Below are 24,915 nucleotides of genomic sequence, written 5' to 3' on the forward strand. Positions count from 1 at the left end.
TACTCTGTGTCTCTCTGTTTGGCTTCACTGCATGTGGGTCCGAGCTTTAGATAAAATCATGATATAAGGGATGAACGATTAAGAAAAAAGATGAGTGTGGCACAAATTCAAATGTGCAAATAATGATTATTCACCCACATTTGACAAGTGGGGCAAGAGGAACATTAATACTTCCCTTGCCCCATAGTAACCTTGGCGGTGCTGCAGAGATCCACAGCTCGGGTACGATAATCTTTCCATTTCCATCTGCCAATCTGGTCGTTATGAAGTGGCAAAAAGAAAGCCCTGTTTGCAGCTTTCAACAAGCTATAGCAGACCCACATCAAAATCCTCAGTGAAATATGGTCATGGCACCATTGTGTTACGGAGGTTGGTTGAGTGGGTTGAAGGGGCGTGGTCAGAGTTGATTAGGAGATGGGTGCAGGGAAACACAGGGTAATTCCAGGGGTAATTATATGAGACGCTGCTAAAGAGCAAAGACTGTACCGAGGTTTAGTTTCCTGTAGGACAATAACCTGAAAGGTATAGTGGAGGATGCTCTTTTTCCAGGTGGATCACCAAAATAAGTGGTCCTCCTAAATGTCAATGATTCTGGGATATGTTTACATAAGGCCGTCCTACGTGCTCGTCCCCATTTTCACTTACCGGTGGTGAGTCTGACATTGTGGAAAAATTGCAAATCTTCTTTTAGAAAGTAAGCTTGTATGAGCGATGCAAACAGCAGCTTTTAAACAGAGCGTGCATGAGGAGAAATGGGCCGCGTGCTGGTACAGAGTAGTGCATGTGCATTTCTTTTTTTTTTAACTGAAGAGGGGAGTCTTTTCAAAAATTCGCGAAAATCCTTCGCTGTACATTCAGCCAGATCTAAAACCAAATTGTCCAAAGAAAATATATAATGGTCAGATTGCTTCTGTCAAAGCCCAAATCTGAGTCTAAGTGATTATTTGGACTTCCTTTTTTACGGGCTGCTAGAGTAAGCAACAAACTTATCCTTTTTATAATTCTGTTGTAGTCCAGCAACTGTCCCTTTTTAAATCAGAAATTTCCTGCAATATAAACATTAGGGTAATGGCAAGGATGCATTCCATCCCAAAGGATAAACCAATATGTTTATAGAAAATGAACAAATAATGAAGAGAATACATCTGCAAAAAATGCAATATGAAAAGCACTGCAGCAAAGGTGGAGGAGAATCTGAGAGCAGAGCAGGGGCCCCATGAATGAGAGAATACTGACACCTTCAGGCCGAAGGGGCTTATTGTTGACCAATGTGATCCAGCAGAAAGCAGCATGAGCTCAGAAAACATTTTGACCTCAGGTTACACCTTCCTTCTTTCTTTGGTGTGCTGTTGTTAATTAGGTATAAATGTAGAGCCAAATACATTAGAATATAAGAGGAAAATAAAAATTCACCACAGGAAGTGTGAAAATTATATAGAGACATACAATGCCCTTCGCAATTATTGGCAGCCCATTTAAGATGTGGTCGAGGACTTAAAAAAATTCTCCTTTTCTTTTAAATAACAAAGAACCCAAATACAAAAAAAAGAGAAAAATCCAACCTTTTATTTAAGTTCATTACTTTGGTGGTAAAAATAAAATCACACATTTAGAAAATAAAAAACATGAAATCATGTGTCCCACAATTATTGGCACCCCTAACAATTCCACTAAAAACTATAATTGATTTCCTTTCAATGTATTTTTCTGTAGTTGCTAAAGTTGGTTAGGGTATCTAGGGACTTTTAATTAGTAATTCATGACTTCCTGTTTTGCCTGGGGTATAAATATGACGTGACACAAAGGCCTAATTCTCTTACCAATTAGTCAACATGGCAAAGACAAGAGAACACACAATTCAAGTAAGGCAGACCTAGGCCTACCTAGTCTGGAAAAAGAGTTCTTTTTCATAATATTCACTCGGTGTCTCGCTATGGGATGCAGCCTCCTGCAGCCCTGATAGAAGCATTTATCTCAATCTGCCAATCCTGCTTGGCCGGTGAAAGTGCTCGTCTTACGCCACGCCCCGTAGCTCCGACTACTAAAGCGTGTGTGGATCACGGCACTTCAATTCAAAACCTCTTCTCACCTGAGAGCTTATCTCATGTCGGAGCCTTCTGCTAGTTTAACTGCCCACAGATGTACATTGCTAGTTTCCGTCGCAGGACGCTAGCACTGTGCTCTGGCTTCTGCCCTGTTCGCTCACTCCAGACCGGACCGGTATTCTTTTCCATTCATTTCACGGCGGAATCCCTCTCTGCTCCCCTCCGCGGACACTCGAGTCGGACGAGCATTTAGCACACCAGCTACTTTCTCGACCCCACCACGCTAGCACGCCAGCTAGCTTCGGTTCCTTTCCCAACCAGCACTCCAGCTCGTCGGAAAATGGCAACCGTCAAAAACCCCCACGCCAGGGGAGACTACCGTCTTTGTGGCTGCAGGAATAAAATTTCAGAGAAAGACACCCACCCGGTGTGCAGTACCTGTCTGGGAGTTGACCACGCCAGGTTGGCCCTCGAAATTCCTGGCTCCTGTGGGCACTGCAAAGTGTTTCCCGAGGAAGACGTGCTGGAAGTCAGCCCCATGGAGGAGGATGACGACACTTCGTTCCTCATATCAGAGGAAGAGGATGACACCTTCATGGCCCCAACCCAGCCTGAAAAGCCAAAGCTGCCGAGCCCTTCCACCAAGGAAGACAGGGGAGCGAGCTCACCAGCTCCCTCCCTCCATGTGGATCTGCTCGACGTGTGCAAATGCGCGGCGGAGAAGCTGGAGATCCCCTGGCCGGTCGCAATAGTGGAGCCCACCCGGTCCCGCTACGAAGGCAAATGGCTTCCCTTGGCGCGAAATACGGTGAAACAGCTTCTTCCTGTCTTCCCCGAGTTGCTGACTGAGCTCTCCAAAACATGGACTAACTGCCCATACAGCAACAGGAGCCCTATTTCAGGCGCAGCATCCCTCGATCGCAAGGCGATGGATGTCCACGGTCTCCTCTCCAGCCAGCTGTCCGCGGCTTCCCCCAGGCACCCGATGCTGCAAGCTAAGCCCGAGCGGTTTCAGTCCGCGCTAACCGAAAGGGCATACAAAGCAAGAGCCCTCATCGCCCTCTCCATCCTCACTGCCTACCAAGCGGAGTTGTTTGGCGCGTCTGCTGAGGAGCAAGACCCGGACACGTGGGAGGAGATGGTGGTCATCGTAGATTTATCTCTCCATATCCAACGTGTCTCGGTCCAGGCCACGGGAAAGGTGATGGCAACCCTCGTCATCCAGGAGCGAGCGCGATGGCTCAGTCTCGCCAACCTGACCAACAGGGAGCGGGATGACATTCTGGATATGCCGATCGTCCCTGAAGGCATCTTCGGCTCTGCATTGGCCACAATGCAGCAAAGATGCGAGGCAAAGAAGAAGGACAACGAGGCCCTCAAACTTTGTCTCCCTCGCAAAGCCCCAGAGCCTTCACCTCCAGTGCAGCGCAAAATCTTTGCGCAAGCTGCCTCCCAGCCGCCGCGTTTTAAAATACCGAGACGGCTACCACCGCTTTGTCCGCCCCCTCCGATGAGGAAGGAGCGCGGAGCCGGCTGGCAGGGAAAACCTGCCTCCCCGACCGCTGCGCCGCCGCCGCCCACAGCAGCCGCGACCACGGACCCACAGGCGAGGAAGAAAAAGAGAGCGGCCTGACAGCCAGCAGTTCCTCAGTTGGTGCAGCCTGCCATTCCCCGTTGCGCAGGCCCACCGTTTTGGCTTGTTCGAGCACGCCCGGCGCCACCGTTGCCCATCCCAGAGCCGGTCCGCGGGGAGAGGGACAAGCCCCCCGGAGGTTTGCGCGGTTGCGCCCCGAGCGGAGTGTCCACAAGCACAGTCACACACACATGTTCAAAGAATGAATGGTGTCAAAATAAAAATAATAAATCTGTCACAGCCAGGCCACGAGCCGAGGGTGCAGATAATAAAAAAAAGCCAAAACAGACAATGCTCTCTCCATAAGCAGGGTGGCCGCTCAGCCCCCTGCAGCTCTGCTCCCGGGACGGGCGAAGCCGTCCCCGCAGAGCGGAGCGCCCCACGGTACCTCCGGTGGTGCCCGAGAATTATTTCTCGGTTCTACCACAGGGGGGCGCAGGGCAGGAGCCGCAATATGTTCCTCCGCTTTCTCTCAGATGGGAAAGCTGGAGAGCAGCAGCAGCTCCACCGTGGGTGTTGCGCACAATTTCCCGGGGATACAGGCTTCAATTCACCACTGTCCCTCCCCGTTTCTCCGGCGTAATACACTCACATGCACAGGGGGAATCAGCTCGAGTCTTATGGGAGGAAATCCTCTCTCTGATAGACAAATGAGAGGTTTCTGTCGTATCTCCCGAACAGAGTACTGCTGCGTCTAGTAAGACCGAATGACTGGTTTTCGTCCGTGGATCTGAAAGACGCGTATTTCCACATTCCCATTTATCCTCCTCACAGACAATATCTCCGATTTGCCTTTCAAGGGGTGTGTTACGAATACCGTGTTCTATCATTCGGTCTGTCTCTCAGCCCTAGGGTTTTCATACGATGCACAGAGGCCGCGGTACCTCCGCTCAGATGCCGGGGGATACGTCTGGCCACGTATTTGGACGACTGGCTCCTGTTAGCGCAGTCAGAACAGGAAGCCAGGGTTCACACACATATTGTCACAGCACATCTGATGGATTTGGGTTTGTGATAAATATGGAGAAAAGCCACCTATCTCCAACGCAGGAGATATGCTTTCTGGGATTATCCCTTCGCTGTTCCGTTCACAGCTCGCCTGTCTAAGGAAAGGGTGTTGACATTCAGAGCGTGCCTTGCACATTTCCGTCTGCACAGGTCTGTCCAGTTCAGACTGTGCCTTCGGTTGCTGGGTCTGATGGCCTCAGCCATCCTCGTGATTCGCCTCGGCTGCCTTCACATGCAAGACTTTCACATAAACTTTCTCGAACTTTCGGTGGTGTTTCTTTCCCTGAGACACTTCCTCCCATTCCTCTCGGGTCACCATGTCCTGGTGAGGACAGACAACACGACAACAGTGGCGTATATCAACCGCCAAGGGGGCCTGCGCTCCCGTATGTTGCACGATCTGGCACGCGACCTGATTCTCTGGAGCAGTGCCCACTTTCTCTCCCTGAGGGCGACGCATGTCCCGGGAGACTTAAACACGGGTGCGGACCTGCTGTCCAGAGGCGCGCCGATGTACGGGGAATGGACGCTGCACCCGCAGGTCGTGGAGCAGATATGGGCGCGCTACGGCTGCGCTCAGATAGATCTGTTCGCGTCCAGGGAAAACGCTCGATGCAAGCTGTTCTTCTCTCTGAGCACTCTGAATGCCCCTCTGGGCGTAGACGCACTAGCACACGCTTGGCCGCATGAGCTTCTATACGCGTTCCCACCGCTGGCCCTGATACCCCCCACTCTCGCCAGAGTGAGGGCATCCAATCACAAGCTGATCCTGATAGCTCCGCACTGGCCAGTACAACACTGGCTGGCGGAGATATTCCAGATGCTGTGCGCCCAGCCTTGGGAGCTGCCACTGCACAGGGACTTGCTCTCCCAGGGGGCGGGGACAGTGTTCCACCCGCACCCGGAGCGACTGCAGCTGTGGGCCTGGCCCATGAGTGGCTTAATTTAACCACTGCTGGGCTCCCTCAGAGTGTAATTAATACTATCCAAAACGCCAGGGCTCCCTCCACTAGGAATCTATATGGCTCCAATTGGGGACTGTTTGAGCGGTGGTGTCTTGAACGGGACTACGTTCCCTTTCAGTGTTCTGTACCAGTGATTCTGTCGTTTTTACAGGAACTGATTGATAAAGGAAAAGCCTTTTCCACGGTTAAGGTTTATCTGGCAGCTATAGCAGCATGCCATATAGGATTTGGAGACAAAACGGCGAGCCAACACCCTTTGGTATGTCGGTTTATGAAGGGCGCCCGCAGGCTTCTCCCTGTCTCCAGACCTTTGCTGCCTCCGTGGGATTTGTTTGTGGTTCTGGAGGGGCTCAAGGGACCCCCATTTGAGCCGTTGTTGGGGACCAGTCTTAAACATCTGTCTCTCAAGACAGTGCTGTTACTGGCTCTGGCCTCTGCGAAACGAGTCAGCGACATTCATGCGCTTTCTGTGAACCCCGCATGTACACGCGTATGGTGCTGAAGCCCAACCCGGCCTTTGTTCCTAAAGTGGTTGGTTCTTGTTCACAGATCGAGCTAGCGCCATTCTCCGCCTCCCCCGGTGAACAGCGTGCGCACATGCTGTGCCCTGTTCGAGCCGTGCGCTCTTATCTGGACAGGATGCAGAGCTTCAGGAGGAGTGATTAGCTCTTTGTCTCCTGGGCGGAGCCCCGTAAGGGACAGCCGATCACAAAGCAATGCCTCGCCCACTGGGTGGTGGAGGCTATAGCTTTGCCGTATGGAAGCAGGGGTCTGCAACCCCTGGCGGGTCTGCGTGCACACTGTATGCGTGGGATGGCTGCGTCCTGGGCTTTATTTCGGGGAGTGTCCGTTCAGGACATTTGTTCAGCGGCGAGTTGGTCCTTGCCTCTGACTTTTGTACGGTTCTACATGCTTGACGTGTCTGGACCGTGCGTGGCCAGTGCGGTCCTAGAGTCATAACTGAACTTGTGGACCTTCCCCATTGCCCGGTTTCCAGTTCGATAAGCTGTCTGGCAATACGGGAGCTACCATATCCCATAGCAAGACACCGAGTGAATATTATGAAAAAGAACGTTTGGTTATCTAACATAACCCCAGTTCTTAGAATAATATGAGCAAGATGTCTCGCCAGACGACCCTTCTTGCAGGGCGGCGAGAAGAGGTTTGCTTGTTGAATTGAAGTGCCCTGATCCACACACGCTTTAGTAGTCGGAGCTACGGGGCGTGGCGTAAGACGAGCACTTTCACCGGCCAATCAGGATTGGCAGATTGAGATAAATGCTTCTATCAGGGCTGCAGGAGGCTGCATCCCATAGCGAGACACCTCGCTCATATTATTCTAAGAACTGGGGTTATGTTAGATAACCAAACGTTTTTCCCCATACTTCTGAACATTAAGACAAATAAGGCATAACCAAAGAGGAATATATAATATGCAGGCCTTTAATATTTATTAAATCTTTTATTTTAAATAATATTCCAATAGTTTTTGCAATTTTATGTCTAATATATTCAATGTGAGGCTTCCAACTAAGTTTGTTGTCTATAATAATCCCTAAAAACTGTGACTCATAAACTCTTTCAATTTCAACTCTATTTATACATAACTCCACATCGTTATAGACCCGATTACCAGAGAATACCATAAATTTAGTTTTCCCTTCTTTTAACGGCAACTTATTATAATCAAACCATGTTTTCAACTCAGCTAACTCTTTTTCTATCGTTTTTATTATTTCATCCAAATTTTTCCCAGAAAAAAATAGATTTGTATCATCAGCAAACAATATAAACTTTAAATTACTGCCTATGGCAAATTTCAAAATAAAAGCCTCCCATTTCCGCTTCATCTACTGCCCTAATAACATGGAAAAGGAGTGATTTAACGATTGGAAAGCCATCAACTATCAGGATCCGGGGCTTTGCCCACCAGAGGGCACCGTGGATCCATGCCTGGGGAGCTTGGACTCAGCATGGACAGCTGTTTTCCTTTCTGCTGATTAAGGAAGCTCTCCCTATATAAGCTGAGTATGACCTCCCCTCTGAGCTGGATCGTTGTCTTACCTGTGCCACCATGCCTGTCTGAACTTGGAACCTGCATTTTCCGTGTGTTCCAATAAATATTGGACTTTTAATCCTCCCTCTGTGTCTGTGAGTTCTGCATTTGGGCTAGTAAAACCATCGCATCATGACAACTGCAAAAATATCATTTAAATAAAGTATAAATAATTTAGGTCCTAGGACTGAGCCTTAAGGAAGACCAAATTTTACTATGCCTGTTTGTTACTTTGTGTTATTGATTTGCACATATTGTAATCTATTACTTAGATAACTTTTTAACCACTGGTATGTAACCCCCCCATAGGCCATACAGTTCACATTTACCTAATAGTCGTGCATGATCAATGGTATCAAATGCTTTACATAAGTTTAACTAGAAGAATGATAAAAGCTTTCAAAATAAGTGTTTTAACAGAGAGCTGCAAATAGACTGGAAGTTTTCTCCATGCACTGTTTAGTACATGGAGCCGATCAGTCTGTTGATCTGCAAGGTTTTAAGGAAACACAGGTTGCTTTAGTCTCTACTTGTCCTGTCACTGAGACCTTGATTACCAAATAAAAATGCTTTTGCCTAAAAAATAAAGCGTTTTTTTCCCTTTTCCCATCCTAACTTTGCGGCTGGTTGAAGAGCAGTTTAACACCAGCAATGTGAAAGCTGTGTCTTGGATACATCCGTGCATGTTGATAACACGGTGCTGCTAAACATCTATCAAACACATTTTTTCCCACTAAATGTTGATATTATGCTTGGAAATAGCAACTTATGTTATTGACTGTCTGCTATGTAAAATAATCCTTTTTTTCTGATTGTGTGATTGCATGGTTGATCCATTTTTTAATATTCACATTTTCATACGATTAATTCATCAGTTAGCAGTAATAAACCTTTCAAATATGTCACTTTCCAATTCAAATAAAAAATAATGTATTAATCCCAAAGGAAAATGAAATGTAATAAATAATACGGTTCTTTCAGCAAGTTGTGGGTGTTGAACGTTGAAGGCACGAAGGATCTTCTGTAGTCTTCTTTATGAAATCCAGTGTTCATGTCTGTGTAATAAATCCCAAGGTATAACTTGGAATAATTTTCATCTTAGTTATTGCAAATAAATCACAAGTTTAATTGCTTCCTAATTGATTTGGATGAACCTGGAAATCAACAGTGTAACAATGCAAATAACAGACGACAGGAGCAACCCGGTAGGATAAATGTACCTGTTTATTGGATGAGAGGAACATTAGTACCAAAAAGGCACAGAGCAGATTTATTATAACAAACATTTTGACCAATAGGGTGACAAAACAAAAAACAAACTCCTTTTCCTGCAGAAAGATCCTTTCACAGAAAGGATTAAGGGTCAAAAAGACTCTTACAAAGCGTAAATAGGACCGTTTACTAAAGCCAGAGAAGTAAATCGTGAAGAGATTCTGAATCCTCTCGGGGGCAGGGCTACGCCTGCATGGCTGTGTACCTAAACATTTGCATTTGATCCTGAATGCTGATTCAAAAAATGACACCTTCTGTTCATGAATAACTGTTCTAAAAAAGGACAAGATATAAAAAACTCCTTTTTATTTAATAGCATTATCCATTATTCAATTCTAATTAAAGATGTTTCAACATTTACAAATGACCAAATAAGCTGTAGAGAAGCTTAGTCATTTGTTGCTGACATTTAAAGCACATGGATATTAAATGTCAGTCGACCAAAATGAAAAAAAAAGTTAATTAACAATAAAACTGATCTGTGTGTAAAGACAGTTTCAGACGTTTGTAAGATAAAAGTGTTTGTTAGCATATCTAAGCAGAGGCTGAAAACATGGCGAAACATCTGGAAAGAGGAAAATGATCAGTTTCAGCATATTTACGAAGTTGTATTTAAAGATTATAAAGGCTGTTAAAGATAAGATGTGCAGACAGATGAAACCAAGAGAGGAGAAATGTGTGATTTAAGCCTTTTGAACTGACCAGTCAGTTCCTGAGCATAAAGTGGAATCGCTGAGCGGAGCTTGTCTCTATAATACTTGAAAAGGTTGAACAATGTTGTCAAGGTCTGTTTAGGGTTAAAAAAAACAACAGAAAAGTGTAGGGATGCGAATCTCCCGTTCCACCACATCCGGTAAGGTACCAAACAGGAAATACACATAGTGTAGAGCGGATGTAGATTTGACCAATCAGAGGCCTCCTGTCTGCGGTCACCTACAATTTTGGAGAGGTGTAGCAAAGTGTCTGCAGAAGGGGCGGGGACACATTTGCATTGACTGCGACACACAAGCAGACAACCTGTTTTCTGGGAATAAATCAGCCTTGTGTGATCTTGCAGTCATTAGCATTAATAACAAACACTTGCTCTTCTTCTGTTTGCTTTTATTATTTAAGTTTCTTTTTTGTAACAATCAAATTTTTATTATATTAATGTTTGTCTCTTTTGGTTTCATTTAAAATATTGCACCTTTGAAAATAATATATTTGATTTGTTTTGTGACAGTTTATTTTAATAAAAGAGTAAAGTATTTTATGTATTCATTTTGTATTAATACATAACCTCACTGTATTTTTTAAATAATATTCTCTGTAACATTATAGTGTGACAACTGTGTCAATGATGCTCTAGCATAGGTGAATTTGCATGGTGGGAGGGGAGGGGGGCAAATCATATTCTGCTTGGGGCCCCCAAGAGGCTCGGGCCGGCACTGGTTTGGAGATAACTATTAATGTGATCTACCACAGATTTCTTTATCCAATTGTTTTTAGATGGCCCAAATAAGCACATGATCTATAACTTTCTGTGATATCTTATTATGACTCAGCTTCTTTGTGAAATCAGACATGTTCTATTTAAGCAAAATTTGATTTTTTTTTTAGATATAGGCACAAAAAAATACCAAGTTCTTCTCCATCTGTAAAGGTTGAGTTCTGGAAGAGTGAAAGATGAACATATGACTAAAAAGGTCTGCTGAGGTTGAAATGTGGTTTAGGTGTTTGGGGTTGATCAAATGTGCTAACCAAGTCTAGCTTTCAACATCAGAGACCTACTTCTATGTATTTATGGATGCTGCATAAAGATAATGACTCATAAAGTGTCGGAAGCTACAACAAAGGTGTCACCGGGTGTCGATTCCTTGCATGGTAGGCATTGATAGATGTGAAGAGGAGCGTCGGTCAGAGGCTGCACGGCGTGCACTGATCTCACCTTGCGTTTTTCAATGTGGAGGTGTAGGCACATTTCCTGGCCACCTGTCGAGCCAGACAGAAGAGCTCCATCCGTCTGAGCAGGAGAGCGTTGTCTCTTATGCAGAACTGGGCAGCAGCTTCATTGGTGATCAGCTAAAGAAGGGGGAAAAAAGATCACAGTGAATGAAAAGTCTGAAGAATGCTTTGAAACAGGCATTCATGCAGGATAAATGCTGCCCCTCTTTGTGTGACTTTACCTCATGGTGTGTGAGCTGCTTGCCCTCTCTCCTCTTGGAGTCAAAGCGACCATAAATCAGGCTGTATTTTCGGATCTCCTCCTCCTTGTTTGGATCCTGGGAGCCCATTCTGAATATGTGACCGACGGTTTTCGCTATTTTCTTGTTCATCCCTAGCAGAGTCTTCACCTCTGCAGGGTCTGATCTGGGCAAGGTTCTGTAGAGTCTGTCCACGCTCTCCACCACGGCCCTGGTCGTTTCCTCGTCCAGCTGCCCCCCTGGCCAGGCTAAGAGGGGTGCCAGGGCAAAGGAGGTGGAGGGCACCGGAGACGTGGAGGGACCCGGAGGACCTGCTGACAGCAGAGGGGGTCTTTGCGGCTCCTCCTCTGCTCCAGATGCAGACGCAAGAGCACCATTCCCATCGGGGTCTGGGCTGAGCCAGGTCAGGTCCATCGGGGAGAGTTTTTCCCTGTAGTGCGTCTCTGGCGGCTGTGGAGAGGCCTGGGAGCAGGGACTTCTTGGACTCCCACTGTGCATTGGGGTGAGACATGACCGGTCCTCTCTGTCACTGGGGGAACCAGGCTGACTGTTGCTCAAAGCCTTTCTGGGCCCACCTGCAGACCCACTGGAGCCAGTCCCTTCAACTTTGAACAACTGGATCCCCCTAAGAGGGACAATAGCCACAGGCTGGCTGAAAAGGGCAGGGTTCACTGCCCACTCTCTGAGAGCCTTCTGCAGCCTACGCACATGCAGCGGCTTGGTCACCATGCCAACCAGGGCCATAATATGTAGGAACTCCTCCTCACCAGCCTCACAGAGCTGCTGCAGGTCGTCTCTCCCCTGCTGGATGAAGGTTTCGTAGTAGGCAAGCAGGTTGGCCCTCTGCAGCACCCGATACAGTTGCAACTCCCCAAGGTTGCGTGGCAGAGACATGGCGCACTGCACTGGAAAGGTCAGCCAAGGGACGGGAAGCACATGCACTGCAAAAACCACCTAGAAATAAGTAAAAATGTCTTAAATCAAATGTATTTACCCTTAATTTTAGTAGTCAAAAGGCATGATTTGCCAATTTAATTAGTATTTTTAACTCTTGAAATAAGATAATTAGATACTATGCACTTGTAATAAGACAACGCAATTGCTTTTTCTTATTTTGAATGTTAATTGTCATGTTCCATTGGCAAAGTGTCTCACTTACCTCTTCAAGACAAAATGCACTTATTTTAAGAACAAATCATAAAAATATATATATATCATATTTTTTTACAGTGTGAAGCTGCAGATAGAGAAGTCCTGGACATTTACACTGGAAAAACCATCTAGAAGTAAGTAAAAATGTCTTAAATTAAGTATATATATCCTTATGTTTATGTAGATATAAGTACTTGTATATATCAATTTAATGCAGAATGATAATAATAAAAGTAGGTAAGTAATGTGGATGTAAAAGATGTTCGCTCCAGAAGTCAAACCTGAAAGAATTTTATCCACTATACCGTTTATCTAGACGGATGTTATGCATCTATTTGTTAGCAAAGGCTGTAAGAAACTATAGTTTGTCTTTCTTTAGAAATATGGACGTTGTGTGGTTCCTGTTGGAACAGTGTAGATTGACCCTCAGGTTCTGGTGGACAGGCACCAGAACATTTACATTGGTTATTGCCTGGACACCCTTATAAAAATTTCTGGCTACGCCTCTGAATTGAAATAATACAATGCAATTGTGTTTTCTTATTTTAAATATAAATTGTCTTGTTCCATTGGCAAAATGTCTCTTTTACCTCCTCAATCCGAGAACATATGCACTTATTAAGAAAAATGACTTCATTTTTTCCAATGTAAGACATTTAAATGACTCTGGCAACTGTTTAAAAGAAGCTTTGCTGTTGCCCTCTAGAAGTTTTGGAAGTATTACTCAAAAACATGCAGCTCTGCATTTTCCCCTCTCCTTTGCCAACAGTAAATCTTTGTAGAAAGGATTTTTTTTCTTACCTTTCCAGGTCCTTTGTGAGGATAACTCAGGAACAATTAAGTTGTTGCAGTGAACCACTAAAATTTCTGTTTACAAAACCGTTGTCATGGCGACCAGTTGTTCCAACCTGAAAATATGACTTTTGATAATGTGGCAGTTATCAAAGCTGAGATTCCAGGTAACAGACAATCAGTGACAAGAAGACTGATGTGAAAGAAAGGGATCTGGGTTCAGGTGTGTTGGCCTACAGGTAAAATATTGGGAGGAAAACTAACAGCACAAATAAAATAATAATTAGAACTCCTTTTAGGGAATTGTCCTTTATTTTGTTAATTATGATTAAATATATATTTATATAGCAAAAATATTTTTGCTTTTCTTTGGTCTAAACTACTGATTTCTTGTAGAACTGAAAAGCTGTTTCAGTGATTAATGGGATATTTATGGATTACAGGGTCGAATAATGCAGTTTGTATCTTTTGTCAAACATGTTTCTGGATGTGTTTGGCTTTCTTAAGTTTTTTTTACTCTATATCCATTTTTCTGTTCACTGAGTGACATAACGTGAGTTCAGTTTGTAAAATCAGGCCACAAATACATCTTGGTAATATGGATGGAATGAAACCTAAAGTCTCAGATGGAGCTTTAGAAATATTTGAGCTTCTTTGACAAACGTCTGCTCCCAGTGTGGATATCAATCAGACAGCAATCGCCGACAGCAATCGGCTTTTAAATTGGAGGTGTGGGTGGAGGTATAGTGGGGGCTTCAAATGAACCCTCATGCGTCTGCTCCTTCATGCAGAGGCTTTGGGGGATTCCCACAGTTTTATCGTGTCAATCTAAACTAAAGGTTTCAGCCTTTAAATGGTCAGGGAGTTTATATAAATATAGAGTTTAAAGAAACTCCACTGTGTTTATCCTGGATTTATAAAGAGCTTCTAATGGCAGCCAGAGGCGTAGCTAGAACATTTTAAAAAGGGTGGCCAGGCAATAACCAAGAGGATAGGCACCAGAACCTCAGGGTCAATGTGTTCCAACAGGTAAATAAAGGAGCAAAACATCCCTATTTTCTAAATAAAGACAAACTAACAAATAGATGCATATATTTAAACATCCATGCTGTCTAAATTAAAGGTGTAGCGGAAAAAATTATTTCAGTTTTGAGTTCTGGGGCGAACATCTTATTCATTGTCATTACTTACCTACTTTTATTAATAAAATTAATATTTGCATGTACTAATATCTACATTCAATGGATTACTTATTATTAAAGTAGTTATTTATCTCTGATTTCAGTGAAGATTTCTAGATGACTTGCAGATGTTGGGATCTGGAGTAGTTCCACCTTTCTCCAGCAGAGTCCGCCATGGATCCTCCTGAGCTGAGCCTTTGACACACCTGAGGCGCATCTCATCATTAGAGGACCCACAGTATTTAACCTGCCTTCAGACCTTGCCTCAACGCCGCAGTGTTAAATCCAGTTTGGTTAGCACCTGAGCCTAGCATCTTCTGAGAACCTTTGTTGCTCTTGAGTCCTGATAGGATTCTAATCCTTTGTCTCTGCTTTCAGGAATCCAGTTTTTCCCTTGTGAGCTCTGGATGAGCTTAACCTGCCGAGCCTGCCCTCTGAGCCAAACCTGAAGACTCTTCTCTGGATACCCATGCAGCTCTGGACTAAGAGCTGGAAACCCAAAGCCAAGGTCTGCCCTCACGTTAGAAGTAAGATGCTGAAGCGGTTATTGGACTCTGCTGAACTAAACAGTCTCTGGACCCAACAGTTCCTCTCTCAAAGCCAAACCCGGACTTCTCAAGGTATAAACCTGAAACTCTCAAACTCAACTGCTTCCAAGCTAACTGAACTGTCATCCACACAGACTCCAGTGAACCAGCCCCCAGGCCTGAACCAGTTCCTGTGTTTATTTCATGTGCTTGTGATCAATAAAACTTGTTAAACTTTTCATCCGTTTCCGTGGTGTTCTGCATACTGGGCTTTTCTGAAACCCATCATGACAGAACACTGCAGCCAAACACTAGGCCCAGCAGATCACCTCCGTCGTCGGTTGGAGGAGCAAGATGCTCAAATCCAGGGACAAACTCAAACCCTCCGTGAGTTACATTGCATGGTCAATTATCATAATCAAATGCTTCAGAGTTATGCTAACTGCATGAGCAGTGCTAATGCCACGCCGGCAGCACAACCATTTCCGGGTCCAGTTCTGCCTCCGAGGTCACCGGCGGTGACGTCATCACCTGAGTTCCGCCCAAGTCTACCTGAGAAGTTTTCAGGTAATATGAAGGACTGTAAAGGATTTTTGTTTCAATGTCGTTTAATTTTCCAAAACTCTCCTGGCAGTTTTCCAACTGATCAAAAGAAGATAACTTTTATTCTGTCCCAATTGACTGGAAGAGCCCTGGAATGGGCTGAGGCAAGATTTGCCTCCGAAGAAAGCCTCAGTTGTCTATACACAGATTTTGTTTCTGAATTCTCTCAAGTATTTAACCAAGAAACTGATCAAACCATTGACTCTCGTGCTCTTTTGAACCTAAGACAGGGAGATTCTTCGGTAGCGGATTTCTCCATTAACTTCCGGGTCAAAGCTGCAGCTTCCGGATGGAATCAAAGTGCTCTAAAAAGCGCTTATTTCATGGCTTTGAACGAAAGCATCAAAGATGAACTAGCGACCCTCGACGAACCTGCAACACTTGAAGAATTAATCCGCCTGCCAATTAGGCTGGATAACAGGATCCGAGCTAGAAACGGCTCCAAATCAAGGAATCAAGGTTCTTTTGCCTCTGCCCCAGCTTCCAATAATGTGACTGTTTTTTCTGCTCCCACAGAACATTTTTCCAAGCCCAGACCTAAAACCCACTCTCTCCCTCTGCCTGTTCAGGCCTCTCATGCTGGAGAGACGGAAGCCGAACCCATGCAGGTTGGTCATACTAGGCTAACTCCTGAGGAAAGACAAAGACGTTTTTTGAGCAAACTGTGTATCTACTGTGGTGAGAGTGGTCATTTCATCGCTTCATGCCCAGCTAAATCAAAAGCCGGGGCCCGTCAGAGGTTCTGAGGAGTCTGTCGGGCCATGTAAACTCTGAAAAATCTCCTCGTCTGATGCTCCCGGCCACTTTATTTTTCTCTGATCAGAACCTCACTCTGTCTGCTTTCATCGATTCAGGCTGTGAACGGAATTTAATTGACTCCTATCTTGTCCAGCAGCTTCAAATAGAAACAGTCCCTCTAACCCAGCCTCTTTGTGTTCGGCAGCTCCCGCTGTGAGGTCTCCTAGAGGTGGGGGGGAGATGGACTCTCCTGACCTTACTTCTGTCCCTTCCGAGTACCATGATTTGGCTCCTGTCTTCAGTAAGGTCAGTGCTACGTCCCTTCCACCTCACAGACCATATGACTGTGCGATTGAGCTATTACCAGGAGCCCCTCTACCCAGCAGTAGACTTTATAATATCTCCAAACCTGAACGAGAAACTATGGAGAAATATATCAATGAGTCATTAGCTGCTGGAATAATTCGTCCATCTTCTTCTCCGTTGGGTGCAGGGTTCTTTCTCGTCGGCAAGAAGGATGGTTCACTAAGACCTTGTATCGACTACAGAGGCTTGAACCAAATAACAGTTAAAAATAAGTAGCCACTCCCATTACTCGCTTCAGCTTTTGAACCTGTACAAGGGGCTACTGTATTCACCAAGCTCGATTTAAGGAACGCTTATCACCTTCTCAGGATTCGAGATGGAGATGAGTGGAAGACAGCCTTTAAGACTCCCTTGGGCCAGTTTGAATATTTGGTCATGCCTTTTGGTCTAACTAATGCCCCTGCATGTTTTCAAGTCTTGGTAAATGACGTTCTCAGAGACTTTTTGAATGTGTTCGTTTTCGTCTACATTGATGACATACTCATTTATTCTAAGAATCTTTCTGAGCATAAGAAACATGTTTGCCTGGTGTTACAAAGATTACTGGAGAACAAACTTTTTGTCAAAGCCGAAAAATGCGAGTTTCATCAGTCTTCAGTCACCTTTTTGGGGTTTGTGCCATGATGACTGTTCTCTCTTTGCAAAGATGATTAATAAATGTGCCGACTGAGTGAAATCCATCGATCTCCGTTTATTTAACTAGGATGAATAGTTGATACTTTTTTCCCACGACAATTTGGCGTTGTCAAGGCAGTTCTCTTTGACTGATTTTTTCTGAGGACAGCGATTTTCAGGAGTGTCAGGTACCACCTGGAGGAAGCAGTCTTCCAGCCTCAATACCCCGGTTAGAAGGTTAAGGGAGTGAGGACTTCTGGCATCGAGGTCCCTGGAGGTCAGCAGGAGGATCAAAACCAACCATTTTTTTTTTGAGACGGTGAGATGATCTTTTGTCGGCACAGTTTAAATTAAATTTCAAAAACTAAATCACAAAACAACAGGTTGTTTACAGATTTAAAGATAATTAGAAATCAAATACTGGAAAATTTGTTCAAACAAAGTCCTCTTCTTCTCCATTAAAATTATAATCTAGCAAGAAACTAATTAATAGGTTAATCATTTTAATGCACTAAAATTTGTAAAATGCTAAAGATTATACATATGAAATAACAGATAATTTTCCTTTTTGGGGGAGCAGAAAGGCAATTCAGGTTTTTGTTCCACCTGTGAACCAAAAGACCTGGCATAGGAACGTGAGGCTCTCTCTAAGGGTGAGAGGAAGGTTGTAGGTGCCACCAGAAGGCATTTAATTTTACTGAGACGTCGGTAATCTAGAGTGGGATCCCCCCCAGTTATCCAGGTTGGCACCATAGGGTTGGTGTGTATCGGGCAGAGTTAAAGTACCTGTAGATAATGGGAAAGGTTCTGCTGTTCTACAGTATGGTAGTAGAACAAAAGGCAAGGTTCCGGGGAATTGTCAACTGCCCAAGGAGAAATTTTTGATCAATTGCAAAGAAAGTAGGGTTCTTTTAATGAAAGTTAAGATAAACAAATATCATGAGAAGTTAGAGGCTAAAAAGAAGGTAAGGTAAGAAATTTACAGATTTTGAAAAAAAAAAAAAAAAAAATGGAAAAAGAAGGTCAAATTAAAAGTTTAAAAACTTAAAATAGAATAAAATGGAGGAATTAACCTAAAATTAAATAAAGAAAACATACAAAATTAAATAGAGAAAAGTAAGGTTGATGATAAAAACAAAATTTGAGAAAATTAGATGAGAAAAGTTTGTGACGAGAGGGGAACGTGACTTAAAGTGACTGAAGGATGAAGTGGGGTGACTGACGAGATGACATTCCTTTCCTGAAAAGGCTTCTTCTTTTATATGGTAAAGATGAACAACTTTATTTTATTTTTTTTAATTATTATTATTCATTTGAAATATTGAAACTTAAACTAATCATTGTTTTTTTTTTTTTACTCCCTGCCCATCAAACATGGACTCCCTGATCGGAGCCGCTCAGAATTCAGACCTGGAGGAGATGCCCCCCCTCCCATCAGCCCGCCGGAGAAAGACAGCCTGCTTCAAGCATCAATCTCCCCCCACCCCCCAATGCACACACACCGACACAGCAACCGGATGGAAATGATGGGTTAAAATCTGGGGAAAACAACACAAAAGGATTTTCATCTGCTCTGAACCCCTGACCCTAATAGCTCACCTGAGCTGCAACCTGCTGCGCAAAGGCTGGGGCCCGATAATTGAGCCCCCCCCGCACCAAGAAAAAAGACGTGGAATGCGCAAAAATGTGCGATTTTTCACGCAGAACTGCTATAAGGAGGTTAGAGGGATTTTTAGCATATTTTCTTCTTAGATTAAAAACAAAGTGTTTTTCGGAAGGTAGTCTCGAACCCGCGAACCGTATTTCAGTCTACGTTGTTCCTCCGCCGCTTTAAATAGACCCTCCCAGGACGTAAATTCTTTCATCCATAGAATTAAAACTATGGCAGAGTTTTCTTCTTAGAGTAATATATTTCTGCTGTTATGGAAACGTACTGAAACATTCACAATAATACTATTTTTATATGATAGTTAATAGTTTGTGTCAGGTTTATTTTTTTATTAAGAAATAATTGAATAATTTAGTCAGGTATACAGGTTTCAATTATACTTAAATAATAAGTGGGTGAATAAACAACTGTAAGATAACACTTATTTTACCTGTATATATACCTACTAGCTTACATCAATGCAACAACAGTGTAACTGCAATACTGCCTTTGAGGCTGAGCTTTATTGGGTCATAAAATCCCAGAGGTCATCAAAGTGAGTGTGAGGAGCTGCACCTGCCCTGACCTCTTTTTAACCCTTCACTATTATGTTATTATTATACACTTTCTAAGCTATGTGACCTATGCTATGAAAGCTGTAAGCTTTCTAAGTTATGTGACCATTTTTTCTATAATATTGTTGCTGCTGTAAACACCAGAATTTCCCCACTGTGGGACAACAAACAGATTTTCTAATCTATTCTATTCAAAGCAAAAGCAGAGCAACCATTCATAACATGAGCACAGCATTTATTCACAAAGACATAATAAAGAAGACAACATACTTCTATTATATAAACAACCAATCTAATAGAAAATATAACACCAATTATTGATAAATAATAAATGAAAGGAAAACATGACATAATAAAAAAATAAAGAAAAGTTCACTAATAAGGGAGGATTATTTACATGGTATTATTGATCTAGGATATAGATCCAGATCATGGGGGTGGGGGGTTCTGTGGCCTCTTAAGCTGACGCTGTTCACTCAGCCACTCCTCTAAAGATTTGCCCCCAGAGTTTCTGGGGCAGAAAGTGGCACTTCCAAAGCGGCTGTGTCCAAATTCTTTAATTTTGGGCTGCCCACATGTGCTGCACTTATTGAAGGCCACCTCTCTGACATATTGTCTTTTGCTAGTCCCAGCAGCCTCCTCCTCTGCCCTGCGCCGCCTGTTCTTCTGGGTAGAGCGGGACACAGAGGGTGTGGGTGCAGGAGCCACTGGTGTGGCAGGTAGAACCACTATAGGAGCAGCAGAGGGGTGACCAGCGCCTGCTGCCATCATCGTTGATCCAGGGTTCACCAGTAAGAACTGCAGTGGTGCCATAGGAGCTGGGAGAGGAGGAGCTGCTGGGGCAATGTGCTGCACCACCTTGGCACTGGCTGGTCGTCTGCCTGGGCGCAGTTTAGGAGCCTGTCCTGCTCTGTTTGGGGGGAGGACAAACTCGTGCTGGAGCCCTGAGGTGGAAGGAGCTTGGTACAGCTTTTCTCGTGGAGCAGGAAGCTGCGATCCAGCCACAGCGATGCCACCTTCTGCAGCAAGGCCCTGGGTGAGGTCACTTATCTCCTGGCTGCTCTCCCTTTTATTAAACCTGCAATCAGAAGTTGTTGTCATTATCATTTACTGCAACATCTTTGTTTCAGATGTTTTGTCAAACTATTTGTGCTTACCACTGGGTAAGGGTCCTCTGGTTCAGGAGGAACAGCTGCAGAGAGGTGGCCTCCATCAGAGAGTGGCAGTTTAGCACCAGGTCTCTGATGTGGTGGTAGTCACCCAGAACCTTGGTCCACCGAGGAAGCCGGACACCAGCCTTCTTAGTTGGAGACCTGTGCAATGAGCACAGCTTGATGCATATGGCCTCCACTAAGCGACTTGTGCTGGGCCACTGGGCTGGACCCCCTGGGTGGCCAATCAGGCACCTCTTCACACTTTCCACTCCTGGGGTCACTCTGGTGTTCTTAGGGGCCTTGAAGCGACCATGTGCCAGCTTAGTTTGGTGTCTGGGCTGATAGCTGATCCTGCTCTTGTCCCCATCAGGTAGGGCAGACCACAGGCGGATGACCTCTGTGACCTGCTGCTGGTCCAGGTAGAGAGCCTGACGGAGGGACACCAGGTACTCTGCCAAATCCTGCACCTTATCCCAGCCAGGGATGCCATCAGGTCCAAGAACTGCAGCCTACAAGGAAGCATTAGAACACAAACACAGCATGTCAAAAATCAGAGTGTCAGAGCACAGACATATATATGGAGCTGTAGATAATGAGTAGACTACTAACAGGAGGCTGGTCTGCAGCAATGGAGCCAGCTGATGTTGCAGGATCAGAGGCTCCACTTGGCTGTGCAGGAGGCAGAGGAGGCTCAGAGGACTGGAGCAGAGGAGTCAGTCCTTGACTCGAGGTGGATGGCTGTGGTGAGGGTGGTGCAGAGGAAGAGGGGCTGTAGGGCTGTAGGATGCTGCTGTGGACCGGCACAGTCTCTGAGGAGTCATAGAGGATGGGGATGGTAAGGTCCTCAGATTCCTCCTCCACAAAGCCTTCATCTTCAACAGCCCCATCATCCATCTGCTCGACCAGTCGATCCTCTTCCTCTGGGTCTTCCACGACAGTCAGGGACTGACCAGACTGGCTGTAGAGGTACTCCAATCCTAGAAGCTCCCCTGTGGAAGAACACAGGAAAACAAAATACAAAAATATTAGTGAAGAATCTAACCTTAGTTGAATACTCTATTGACCTGACTTAGTTACTGTCTTTCATAATTATTAATCTGAATATTAAAAAAATCTTCATAAAATACAGTAGGATATACTTTTAAATGTCTATTTATAAAATACTTTTAAAGTACTTAGTACTTGATGTACTATTTCAGTCCGATACTTTTACTACTAGCATGTTACTTTAGTACTTTCATATCAATGATAAAGGTTTGTTGAAAGACATCATCATTAGAAAATCCATTATGGATTTCGTTATTGTTAACAAATCTGAGCTGACATGAATCCTTCTTGCCTGTGTACGCCCCCGGAGGTTGGTAGCGCTCGTCCAACGACATCTTCAGGACCTTACGGCTGAGTCGGTCCATGGCCTCCCTTTCAGCACAGCTGTAGGTCCTCAGCTCAGAGTTCCCCCTGACCGCCTCCTCCATCCGGTCCTGGTTCCAGCGCATCAGACCTTCCAGCAGGTAGGCCTGGAAGTGAGCGTCGCTGGCACTGGTCCCTGCAGGTTAATCACAATCAAAATTGAAATACTCTGTTCAAAAGAACATCAAAACTAAATTAAAACTGTGACCACCCACCTGGGATGAAACGGTTGAGATGGAGGTGGAAGGACTCTAAGGAGGTGGAGCCACGAGCACAGCGGTAGCAGCAGAGCTCCACGCCACCCTTCTTCAGCGTCCCCGTCTTCAGGTACAGAGGGAAGCCTTCTGGGTCCTGAATACAGGCGATGTGTCTCTCCTGGTCTTTCCACACCTGCTGGATGCGCTCGTGGTCCAGCAATGGTACTCCCAGAGTGTCCTTCCCCTTCTCACTGTCCATCTCATCTATTAGGGCCTTTATCCTCCTCGCCGTCTCCTCCAGCCCCCTTGTCCTCTTCCGGCAATGCAGAGCCAACTCCTTCCTGTTGATCATTTGGTCCAGGGCTGTTTCAGAGACTGGACCGACTCCTCTGGCCAGAAGCTCCCCCCGTTTTGCCAAACGAAGAGCAGCAGCATCTTCTGGGTCCAGCTCAAAAATACACCTGGAATGTTTATTCTGACAACATTCTCTGAATTACTTAAAAAAAAAAAAAACTTTAACTTTATTTGCAATTCAGGTGAACAGTTATATTTGCTTTGTACGTTTCTTTTAATTAAGTTAAATGCTATACAAATGTCCTCAATTTAATCTTTTCTATTAACCTGAAAAATGACTACTAAATATACAAGCAGGATGACTGTTTACCTCGACAGCCGAGCCATGAAGGTGCCGTAGAGCTGATGAGCCTCAGTGATGACTCCTGCTGCAAAACGGCGCATGAAGTGCCAGATGTCCAGGCGCACTATGAGCTCATTCCACTCAGAAAACATGGCCCTGACCTGCGACTGTCTTTGTGCGTGCTGGCTGCAGCAGTCCCGGTCCACATACATGATGACAGGCGGTGGCACTCCTGCCTCTCTGTACCTCCTCATGAGACCCGCTGCCATGGGCCACAGTCCATGCCCCTCTGCGGCGGTCAGCACAGACACCAGAACCTGGCCGTGCTCATTGGCCACATTTGTACACCAGCCGGCAGTGTTGGCAGCTGCACCAGCCAGTTTTTTGGTAACCTAAGAAAAACCAACACAGTTAATAAGACTTAAAATAAAAACACTGAGAATAATTTGGGCTATTTTTTTTACCTTTTTGGTGGAGTCCATCTTAAGGACAGAGCCAAATACCGAAGTTATTTTGGCCTTGACCTCAGGTAGCCGTGACAGGACGTCCCTGGCATACACAGACAGAAGCCACTTGGGTTTAGGAAGGGGCGGGAGCGGCGGCGGGGCAGAGAACACTGGAGGCTCAATGATGGTGGAGTCGACGAAGGGCTCGCAGGCAGTGAGGTACTCCAACGTGCGTCGTGTCCACGCAGCACTGTGCTCCTCCTGCAGCTTCTTGTAAAGCTGCGTGACACTGTTGCCCTGGGTCCTCTCCCGCATCATGATGACCACACGGTAGTCACATGAATACCTACAGACAGCAGAATGGGTCAATGTACTTACATTAAGGAAAAACCCAAGATTTTATGCTGTTTAGTATCAGCAGAGGCCCATTATAGGACAAAAAATATATATAATAGATATGTAATACCTGTTTGTCAGAATGGCAGGGAATTTTCTGCGGTGCCCAATGTCCAGCTGTCCCAGGATGTCCTCAGACCAGGCTGGACACTTCTTCTTGCACCTTTTGCACTCTAGATACTCAGTAGCCATGTCATACCACCCATCTATGTCCAGGACCTTACGCACAGTGCGGTAGAGGCCAGCAGCTGTCAGCTTGTGGTTACTACAGGCTGGCTGGATACAGACTAGGGCAATGGACCACAGCTTTAGCGGCATCCAGAGGAACAAAGGGCGGCAGAAGAAGACGTCAGGAGACGCCGGAGGCTGGGTAAAGAGGGTGGGGGGCTGGGGAGGGTACCACCAGAAGTTGGGATGTGGGATCAACTCTGGTTTCCCCGTTTTGGTGTTGGCCCTGAACAGGCTCTTCCTGATCCTGTCCTGCTGGAAGGAGGGGAGCTGCTCCTTCCAGCGTACAGGAAGCTCTGCAGGTGGCTGGAAGACAGGACCTGGAGCCCAGAGCACTGGAGGAGCAGGAGACGAAGCAGGAGATGGAGCTATGGCTGGAGCATCTGGAGTGAAAAAAGGACAATTAGTTTGTTGCTTTCAGGAAAATTGTCACAGCATGTCTTTTTCAGCACTGCTGGGTGGACAGCTACCAGGGTTATAACATTTAGTAAAATGCATGATGCTTAGTGGAGAGGCAATGTGACGATTAGAGGAGTTATGGATGGAAGAAGCGAAAATCTTTCAGATTTTCATCCGACCCCTCCTCTGCCACTGTGTCTGCCCCCTCCTCTGCCCCTGTGTCTGCCCCCTCCTCTGCCCCTATGTCTGCCCCCTCCTCTGCCCCTGTGTCTGCCCCCTCCTCTGCCCCTATGTCTGCCCCCTCCTCTGCCCCTATGTCTGCCCCCTCCTCTGCCCCTATGTCTGCCCCCTCCTCTGCCACTGTGTCTGCCCCCTCCTCTGCCACTGTGTCTGCCCCCTCCTCTGCCACTGTGTCTGCCCCCTCCTCTGCCCCTGTGTCTGCCCCCTCCTCTGCCACTGTGTCTGCCCCCTCCTCTGCCCCTGTGTCTGCCCCCTCCTCTGCCCCTATGTCTGCCCCCTCCTCTGCCCCTGTGTCTGCCCCCTCCTCTGCCACTGTGTCTGCCCCCTCCTCTGCCCCTATGTCTGCCCCCTCCTCTGCCCCTATGTCTGCCCCCTCCTCTGCCACTGTGTCTGCCCCCTCCTCTGCCACTGTGTCTGCCCCCTCCTCTGCCCCTGTGTCTGCCCCCTCC

At 45.6% G+C, this 24,915-nt stretch overlaps 2 protein-coding genes across 2 annotated transcripts; both read right to left on the reverse strand.

Moving 5' to 3' along the window:
- Nucleotides 1-10,637: 10,637 nt before the first annotated feature.
- LOC119781517 (NGFI-A-binding protein 2-like) lies at nt 10,638-12,200 on the reverse strand. The gene is made up of 2 exons (XM_038282006.1): nt 11,145-12,200; nt 10,638-11,040 (listed from the first exon to the last, which is right to left on the reverse strand). Exons 1-2 carry the CDS (start codon nt 12,054-12,056, stop codon nt 10,903-10,905), a joined length of 1,050 nt encoding a protein of 349 aa, XP_038137934.1. The 5' UTR covers nt 12,057-12,200; the 3' UTR covers nt 10,638-10,902.
- A 7,387-nt stretch (nt 12,201-19,587) lies between these two features.
- LOC119781516 lies at nt 19,588-24,325 on the reverse strand. The gene is made up of 9 exons (XM_038282004.1): nt 24,298-24,325; nt 23,670-24,210; nt 23,222-23,549; nt 22,785-23,149; nt 22,139-22,581; nt 21,853-22,059; nt 21,123-21,502; nt 20,517-21,022; nt 19,588-20,437 (listed from the first exon to the last, which is right to left on the reverse strand). Exons 1-9 carry the CDS (start codon nt 24,323-24,325, stop codon nt 19,789-19,791), a joined length of 3,447 nt encoding a protein of 1,148 aa, XP_038137932.1. The 3' UTR covers nt 19,588-19,788.
- Between the last annotated feature and the right edge of the window lie 590 nt (nt 24,326-24,915).

Source organism: Cyprinodon tularosa, unplaced genomic scaffold, assembly GCF_016077235.1.
Source record: "Cyprinodon tularosa strain WSP-4 unplaced genomic scaffold, ASM1607723v1 ctg1786, whole genome shotgun sequence".
Classification (NCBI taxonomy): domain Eukaryota; kingdom Metazoa; phylum Chordata; class Actinopteri; order Cyprinodontiformes; family Cyprinodontidae; genus Cyprinodon; species Cyprinodon tularosa.

What these genes read in the sequence shown, in the direction of transcription:
- LOC119781517 (XM_038282006.1), bottom strand. Translation starts at nt 12,056, where the DNA reads ATGTCTCTGCCACGCAACCTTGGGGAGTTGCAACTGTATCGGGTGCTG. An exon ending in AGCAGCTCACACACCATGAG is followed by an intron (nt 11,041 to 11,144) that starts GTAAAGTCACAC and finishes CCCCTTCTTTAG; the next exon opens with CTGATCACCAATGAAGCTGC.
- LOC119781516 (XM_038282004.1), bottom strand. Translation starts at nt 24,325, where the DNA reads ATGCATTTTACTAAATGTTATAACCCTG. An exon ending in AGATGGACTCCACCAAAAAG is followed by an intron (nt 23,150 to 23,221) that starts GTAAAAAAAATA and finishes GGTTTTTCTTAG; the next exon opens with GTTACCAAAAAACTGGCTGG. An exon ending in CAGAGGACCCTTACCCAGTG is followed by an intron (nt 20,438 to 20,516) that starts GTAAGCACAAAT and finishes TTCTGATTGCAG; the next exon opens with GTTTAATAAAAGGGAGAGCA.